General features: G+C 37.6%; 1 protein-coding gene across 1 annotated transcript; it reads right to left on the bottom strand.

Moving 5' to 3' along the window:
* Window positions 1-355: 355 nt before the first annotated feature.
* On the bottom strand, window positions 356-7,318 carry LOC149257391 (RNA-binding KH domain-containing protein PEPPER-like). The gene is made up of 7 exons (XM_089414232.1): window positions 6,731-7,318; window positions 2,256-2,360; window positions 1,773-1,994; window positions 1,534-1,592; window positions 941-1,244; window positions 745-804; window positions 356-656 (listed from the first exon to the last, which is right to left on the bottom strand). The coding sequence occupies exons 1-7, from the start codon at window positions 7,058-7,060 to the stop codon at window positions 594-596; spliced, it is 1,143 nt and encodes a 380-aa protein (XP_089270358.1). The 5' UTR covers window positions 7,061-7,318; the 3' UTR covers window positions 356-593.
* Between the last annotated feature and the right edge of the window lie 2,172 nt (window positions 7,319-9,490).

The following is a 9,490-nucleotide window of genomic DNA, read 5'->3' on the forward strand; positions in this document are numbered from 1 at the left end:
CAGACTCCAACTTATTTGTCACTGACTTTGGAAAACTTTGATTCCTTATTGATTTTCAAGAGTGAAGAAGAAACAGAATCCTTGAATCAGATTTCTGAAATCTGAAATCCTAAATCGTTGCTTAGTTTCAGTCTTCAGAAGGTCCAAGCACCCCTAAATATGCATGTTCATCATTTCTGGAAGAAAATAAACGGCCCCATCCATATCCTCACGTCAAGAATAATAATGAGCACTACTGGCTAAGTACATAATAAATGAATTCCTAAATACCCTAAAATAAGAATGTTTACTGAGATTTTCCTAAAGCAATCAGTCTAGTGTAGCTCCAAATGTCACTTGAATATGCCTGATGAAATGTTAGAAATTATATCCTATATTTAATATCGAACTTTGAAGTACTCAGCAGGAACACCAAAAGGTAAATAGGGGCAACAACTAGGACAAAACAAATTACAAACTAAGTCGAAAAAAAATATATATCGAATGAGGATGTAAATGGTGCAAAAACTTAAATATTATATTAACTGATATACAACATTCCAAATTATAGCATCGCAAGGCTTCACAGTACAGGCAACACCTTAAGTATTTTGTCACTGCTGCTCCTGGACCTGTGCATTTATGAATGTATTAACGAGGTTTTGTGCTGTTGCAACCTAATTGTAAAACAAGAAGATTCATAGATTAGATGCTTATGAAGACATAAGAAAAACAAATAAAAGCATTAAGAAATAAATTTCCTACCTGTTGTGAAGTACCCTCAAAATAAATGGTGCGTGTTGCAACATCCTTCTCCCCTATTACCTAATGATAACAATATAAAATGCTTCCATCAGATTAATGTCAACACCATTCCTAATATAATAAAGTCCATTGCTGACAATTGTATTACAGTTTTAACTAGAACATGCTCCCCTAAGACAGATTATTACTGGCATACCTTGACAACTGCTCCAGAAAGTGACCTGACTTGTGAGATATTATTGCCTCTTTTTCCTATCACACCTCCTACTACAGAACTTGGGATCTTCATCTCCACTGTGACTTTTGGGAGTGCAAAAGTTCCTGAGATTGTTCCACCTTCAGCCCTCCCAGCGGCTCCCAAATAGCTATAATTGGAATTTCCAGTTTGCATTGTGTACCCTGAAAGTGCTGCCTGAGGCAATAGCATCAGCCCATTTGCAGGACTGGGCCCTCCATAATTTGTTGGCCTTGTTGAAATGACTTCTCTTGGAGGGTGTTCCCTGTGCCAATTACAATCACAAGAGAAAAATAAATGAAATGCCAAACAACTGGCAGGATTGAACAGCATGAATGCCATTGACCCATCCTTCCCAAGCATTTTCTTATGCTGAATGGATTCCATCGATAAACTTAAGGCAAGAAGCGTATACAATTGGTACCGGAAAAAATATCTGAACAATTAATCATAAACAGATGCACATTGCATACATATCTGAAAGGTATGTAGCACACAAACAAAGATAGCATATCATGAACAAACCATATAAAAATTGCCTGGGTGTAACAGACCTAAGAGTGACACCAATATGGTCCAAAGCTTTGAGGACTTGCGACACTTCCCCTGATATCTGAATCAAACATTATGGCACCATATTTCAAGTTGAGCTAATAACATCAAGAATATTGAATAAAACCCACATAACCATACTGAAGTATGGAATTCTTTACAGCCTTACATGACAACATGTCATCCCTTCATCATGTGTACTGATGACAACATTTTTTGCAAGTCAAAAGAAGATGAATACCTGCACTAAGCGATCAGTTTTTGATGCTGAAGCACAGATTGGTGAGAGATTCTGGGGCAGAATTTTTATTGTTGCACCTGAATCATTCCTTATTTCATTAATAGTTTTCCCAGCAGAGCCAATCAAACTGCCAGCTTGAGAACCTGCAATGAGAAGGCGCATCATATTTGGGCCTACATGTCGTGTTCCAACTTTAGCTGTTCCAGCACTTTCTCCACTTTCCTGCAAGACAAAAGAATTTACACAAATATCTTAACTTTGCTAATTTGGATTAAAAAAGAGAGAACCATTTAATGGGTAAAAGACTAAAAATTCAATTTATTATAAGAGTTAGTATGCTTCGACAAAGAATAATTTGGCCTACTAGAAAGATCAGTACTATTTTGATGACTATGTACAAAAGATTATTGAAATAAATTTATTGTTTTATCACAAACAACAACTATTGAAACATCTGGATTGAAAACAGCAGAGAGACATCACCTCAAGGATAACAGTGGCAATTTGAATCAATGCTTGCTCTGCAGCAGATGTTTCTTCATTTTCTTCTCCCTTTGATGAAATAATGATGACACGATCTTCCAGAGGCTGGGGAAATTTTGAATGAACTATTAGCTGAATAAAATTAGCACGAATAAAATAATACAATTATGAAATTACCATGCAAATTATAAAATAACAAATGGCATCCTTTGGATATGTGGGTTAAAAAATTTCACATTTACCTAATACAATTATGAAATTGCCATACCACATATCAAATAACAAATGGCATGCTGCGGATACATGGGTTAAAATCTAAAATAAGTAAACCCTAAATAAGACAGGAATAATTAAATGCCGAAAAACACAGTTGTTTGAAGCTTGATGACCTATCGGCATTTGACACCCGCACTTTTGGTGGATGTGCTAGTGTATTGTACTTCACACATATTTGAGTGAATTGAGAGCCTCACACCAGCTCAATCATGGGAATAAGGATGGAATTTGCAATTGAGAAGCAACCTTCAAGAAAAAGGGTAATGAACATCCTCATTGTAGTCTTTCATCTAGATGTCCAAATTCTGATAAGATATTGCCATTGACATGGATTTAAAACCATAAACATTTAAGACAGTATACATATTAAACCGTTAAGAATACAGTCTTCTTAAGATTAGCATAGGATTGAAATAATTCTCTAGCTTTTATTCAAGCATGCAACCATTCTGAACCAAGTTTATTTTCAAAGATTTGGTTGTTTGTGCTTCAATATGACTAGGAAATTGTGATTGCTCTTGATCTTCACATATTTGGAGTAGAAGGATGTCATAAAATTCAAAGTTCAAACAAATTAGAAATCATTTAATATTCAAAATTATCACAGGAAGAATCCACCAAGGGTTAAGAGAACTCTTTTTGCAGGAATGTTAAATGGCAGGGATTTAAACTTTGAACTTTTTGCTTCAACTCAGCACATATAAAGTTTAAACCCTCCAAACTGATAACAATAAAACTAAAACTAATATTTTAGATCAGAAAAAATATGAGTCCATGTGGCATGGGATTTGAACTTGAGACCAATGAAAGAGCAGCAGACCAATCAGGACATGTAGCATTTGTTTAAAAAGATGCAAAAGCATTCAAGAGATATCATGAACATACTGTAAGAGGGTCTGCAATCTTCATTCTGGCCCCCATGCCTTCTCTCAGCTGGTTGATCTTGCCATCTTGTCTCCCAATAACGTTCCTTATTGTCTGAAGCTATGACAATCATGAATACAATGTCTATGCCTCTGGCTGCCCACTTGGCTCAAAACCCCTCCCCCGCTTCTTCTTCCTTATCTTCATCATCCTCTTCATGGCAGTGTTTGCAATATGAATTGCTATAGCCATTACAAAAAAATCATCATCATCATCATTATAATTTATTATCCTTGGAAGTGAACTGTTCTTTGCTCTCGGTCGACCCAGAATCACTGTTTTCCCCATATCTAAAACAGATGATAAATTAAAATAACCCTATAAATTGAGGGTTTTTGGCCTGAGAGATCTGAGCTCAGCTTGCTAGAAAAAACTATCGTATTACGCAGACTGAGAAGATCCAGAGGCAACCATTAAGAATAGTTCAAGCCTGTACACAGGTATTAGATGTATATATGAGTGGAAATTGTGAGGGAGATTTGGCACCTGTCAAATGGGTTTTGTTTAGATTCGACATTTAAAGGAAGGAGAAGTGGGGAATGACATGAGCAATGATAGATTTTCGAATGAAATATGGAAGTCTAAGCATGCTCATATATGTTCTGTCTATAATAATAATAATAATATATGAATAGGTCTAGCCCAAAAACCCAATAACTTGGCCCACTGAGGAGGCTGTGAGTGCAATTTATGGCTTCATCAAGGTCCAGAAGATGGTTCATTTGACAGTGGCCCGCAGTTATTCACACTATGCAAGCGAACACAATGGTTCTGCCTAAACTGTCACCAAAAGTTGGTATAGAATGTTTACCACAACATGAGCATTCCTCTAAGGATACTACAGCCCACAGTTATTCACACTGTGCAAGCTAACACAATGGTTCTGCCTAAACCGTCGCCAAAAGTTGGTATAGAATGTTTACCACAACATGAGCATTCCTCTAAGGATACTATCATACTACAGTTGAAACCTTTGCTCCTAAATATCAATATAGATCCATCTTAACCCAAGCTTTATTAAACACCCAGAAGGGTAATCAAAGCACAAAATTATCGGTGCTTAATAAACAGGATTAAGATGGATCTATATAGGTTTATTTTATTATTATCTAATTTTATTATTATTATTATTATAATTATAATTGTTATATATTTTTTTATTATTATTATCTTTTTTCTTTTTAAGTTTTAATTTTTATGAAACTCAATTTTATTTCAATTTTGTTTATCAGCATTAAGGTGACATATCGTATAAGAAGCATGTGTGGAGCAATTGTTGCCATAAAACTCTAAGGGAATACCGATGACAATCCTACTTGAAATGGAGTAATTGGCAATTACATCGTTATAGTCATTGAAATATGTTATTGTCATTTCCATGCATTCAAGCTTGATGCACCATAAATACAAGCAATATTCTGTGAATTAATCAGGATAGGAACAACATGTGCAGATAACAGAGTTGGGGGAATCTGATACGAACCTCAAGGATGTTGAAGTCTTTAGTAGCTTTAGAGCAGCTTCAGGGATGTTGGACAAATGGACAGTGATATTTTTTTCTATAAAATACCATTTGACGACGAAATTTTGAAATGGTCCCAAGATAACTAGGAAACTAGAGGTTGGAAGGTTGAATGGTAATGGATTGGGAAAATAATATATGTTTTCTTCACAGATCTGAGGAGGCAAACACGGGAGTCCTAAGTGGGACATTGATAGTACTAGGTGCCACTGCTCATGTCCACTCTTCCCCAGGTGTATCACCCACCACTGTTATTCTCTATGAATTGAATTTCTCTAACCAGTTGGAACGTAGCAAGGCCTGTGTTAAAAAGATTGCAAATCCTTTTGAACATCTGTACTGGTGGGACACAAGAGAGATACATGCTCCATGTGTCGGAAAGCACATATTCACAAAAGGAGGATAGGAATTTGCCAAATAAGGTCATATTGTAATTAAGTGACATTGTACTTTAACAAATGTTACTAAAATAATGTGGTTAGGTCAAGTAGCAATACAATACCTAATAATGAAATATTAGGGATTTTTCTCATTTTATTCAACAATTCCAATACCAGTTTTTTGAATGCTTATTTTATTACCGAGGAATTGCACCTGAACCCTGACCCCAATTGCTTATTCATGATGAGACGTTTTGAAAAATTTATAGTTCAGTTGGACTTCAAAGTGCCTCGCGTACATAGGCATTGCCAATACCATTTTAGGTGCTTACTTTTAAGTTTAAAACTCCAGAAGCATGACAATAAGCAACCCATTTTCACGAGGAAGAGAGCCGTTGAATGGCGAACAACTAATCACGAGCACTTAAGACCCTTTGGCCATTTGCTGCAACAAAAGGAATTCTTCCGTCAGAAATACTGAAAACTTGTACCTGGACCCAACTGCTTATTCCTAATTGGAAGGATTGGAAAATCGACATTGGGGAAAGCCACCCTGCTATGGGACCTCTTTTTGGAAGAGCCTATAGTTGGGCCTACGCTACCATATGGGAATTCTTTAGAAAAATGAGAATTTTAAGTCAATGGACCTGACGGAAGGTTAAGAGTACCTTTTTCTTGCTAAGAAGATTCAACTCGTTAGTGAAAGCTGGTGGATAATGAGAATTAGCTAGCTTGCAATACTAGCCTCAGATGTTCATCGTGCTCTTTCGGCGTTCTTTAATAAATCAGAATATCGTCCAAGAAGGTATTGCCGAAACACCTCGTTTATCAAGCTCATGAACACCGCTGGCACATTTGTTGAAAAATGTATAGCTCAGTTGGACTTCGAAATGTCTCGTGCACAATGACATTGCCAATATCATTTTCTTAAGTGCTTACTTTAAGACCCAGAGGCATTGCAAAAAGCGGACAGAAAGACGGCCCTTGAAGGGAGAAGGGCTGATCACCTCTCTTTTGCTAAGATGCAGCGACAATCTCATTGGCCAATACCATGTTCCATTACATAAGAATCATTTAATCTTCAGGTCTGTAACACGAAGAATCCACCAAGGGTTTAAGAGCACTTTCTTGTGCTTGACTGATAAATGAGAAGGGTTTTAGCTTGCGTTTGACAAGAGTAAACCCTACAAACTCATTGAAGCGTAATAAACACACCAACTGATCACAATAAAACTAGAACTAGCATTTCCTAGCAGCGCGATATGAATCCATGGGATTCGACCTTGAGAGCGGACCAATCAGGACACGCAGCAATTTAGCAACAACAACAAAAAAACCGATGCAAGGGCATTCGAGATATATCATGAACTTACTGTAATAGGATCTGCAATCTTGATTCTGGCGCCCGTGTCTTCTCTCAGTTGGTTAATCTTGCTGCCTTGTTTCCCAATAACTTTTCCTATTTTGTTCGAAGCCACAACAATCCTGAATACAATGTCTCTGCCTCTAGCTGGCCGCTTGGCCCGAAACCCCTTCCCCGATTTTTCTTCTTCATCTTCTTCATCATAATCTTCTTCGTAGCGTCGTTTGCGATCAACATTGTCATCGCCATTACGACGACCATCATCACTGTTGTTGTTATTGTCATCGGAAGAGTACTGTTCCTCGCTCTCGCTGGACTCGTAATCGCTGTTTTCCCCCATATCTGAAACAGAGAATAAAAAACCGCACAAATCGAGGGTTTGTATGTGAGAGATCTGTGCAAAGTTTGAGTGGAAACAAATACACTCGCCTAGGATCACCGATTGGATCAGGCCGCAGCCACTAACAGTAAGTGAAAGGCCGTACACAATTGTTATAGTTATATTTAAAGCTGTACAGAGTTGTTATATGGAAATGAAGACTCGGCTCGTCCGTCCGTTGGATTTTGTTTTGGTTTGACATTGAAATGGAGAGTGGTAACGACATGAGCATCGAGAGATCTTGGAACAAAATATGGAATACTCTCATGCTGACAGGTGTTATCCGCACTTTCATGTGCATTTTTTCGTGTACCCTGACTTTTATGATGAATGAAAGAAAAATAAAAATTAGGCCCACCCAAACAGCCCATTTTGAATTTTATGGCTTTAGTGAGGATAAAATCATTAATTTTTGGAAACAAAATATTTACAAAATTAAAATAGGTATTTCAGGGGAATGTAGTAGGGAATAAAAATTGTAAATTGATATATAAAATAGAAAAATTAATAGTTAAAAATTTACATGAATTTTGATGAGTAGTATTTACTAGTAAAGTCTATATATTTACATTTTTACTCCTATTTATTAAAGTGTTAAAGAAAACATAAATAATGGTGTGTAATAACTTTTTGTAAGTATGTATTACTGCTAGATTGGATAGATTCTTTCTTCAAATCCCTTTTCTTTTGCTTGGATTAGAGGTTAGAGTCCACATTCTCCCTTGCAATACTTCTGATCATAAACCCATCAAGCTGGAACTAGTGTTTCAGCTTGATCTCGAAGCAATTCCCTTCAGATTTAGCTCGCTCTAGGCTAAGGAATCGGACTTCATGCAATGTTAAGGGCATCTGGTTGCAGAAGGCTCCCCCTTTTTTGTTTGGGAGGAGAAGCTCAGAAGAGTGAAAAGAGCTTTGAAAAGTTGGGCCAAATCTCTGCCCAATCCTACCAATGAAAGGAAAAAAATTCAACGCATTCTGGAAATTCACCATCTCCAAGCTGAAACAACTGACATAACAAAAGAGTCTCTAGATAAAGAAGCCCAGCTCCAGCAAAATAATCACAAGGCTTGTCTAGCTGAGGAAGAGTACTGGAGACTTAAGTCACATAGTCTTTGGCTTAAAGCAGGGGACAGGAACTCTTCCTTCTTTCACAAACAAGCTCAGGTAAGGAAATGTATCAACTCCATTTCCGAAATCAAAGATGGCACTACCATTCACAAGGATAATGCAAGCATCAAAAAAGCAGCCTCCCTTCACTTTAAAAGCTTGTATAGTGAAGATATAAATATGGACCAAAACTTTGATATGATGGACGTGGTCCCCTCCTTGATTACTGTTGAAATGAACCACCTTCTTGAAGCTAAAGTCACCAAGAACGAAGTCAAGGATGCCCTCTTTTCCATGGACCCAGACAAAGCCCCTGGGCCGAATGGATTCTCAGCCAGATTCCTCCAAACTTACTGGTCGATTATGGAAAAAGATCTTTACAAAATGGTTCTTAAGTCCCAAGTTTGCCAGAAAATCGGAGGTAGCACAAACTCTGCTTTTCTTGCTCTCATCCCCAAAGAGAAAGGAGCCAACTCCTTCAACAGGTTTCGCCTGATTTCGCTTTGCAATATTGGTTACAAATTGATTATCAAAGTCATCGCTAATAGACTGAAGCTCATCCTCCCCAAAATCATACCAAAAAGCCAAGGAGGATTCATTCAAGGTAGACAGATTGTGGACAATCTCATTCTGGTCCAAGAGACAATCCACTCAAGCCTAAGTCGCAATGAAAAAGGTATGGTTGTCAAACTTGATTTAGCAAATGCATTCGATAGAGTTAGGCATAGTTTTCCACTGAAAGTCTTACATAAGCTTGGATTTGGTGAGAAATTTATAAATTGGATTCGGGCTTGCATTTCGAAGCCTTGGATTGCCCCATTAGTAAATGGCAGAGCTGCTGACTTTTTCAAAGCCACGAGAGGGCTCAAGCAGGGGTGCCCTCTCTCACCCCTTCTATTTGTTCTTCAAGCCTCTATCCTCAGTTTTTATTTAGACAAAAAAATTATGGATCAGGAAATCGCTGGGCTTTGCACAGCAAGAGGTGTTAAAGACATAAATCATGCCCTCTTTGCGGATGACACCTTGTTATTGGGAGTTTCTTTTGTGCTTATGGCCTCCAGATTTAAAGGAGCTCTGGACGAGTTTTGTATGGTTTCAGGAAGCAGTCTAAACAATGGAAAATGCCATATATATTGCTAGAACACCACTTCCAGCTTGCTCAACTCCATTTCCAGAACCTTTGGTTTCGCTGCCTCCTCAAATTGGACTTCCTTCAAGTACTTAGGTCTCCCTTTATTTCCCAAAAGAGCTTTCAGGAGAGATTGGCTCCCTCAATTGGAGAAA

The sequence above is a fragment of the Pinus tabuliformis genome, chromosome 6, assembly GCF_031772625.1.
Source record: "Pinus tabuliformis cultivar Carrire ecotype Pingquan chromosome 6, CPIR1, whole genome shotgun sequence".
Lineage (NCBI taxonomy): Eukaryota > Viridiplantae > Streptophyta > Pinopsida > Pinales > Pinaceae > Pinus > Pinus tabuliformis.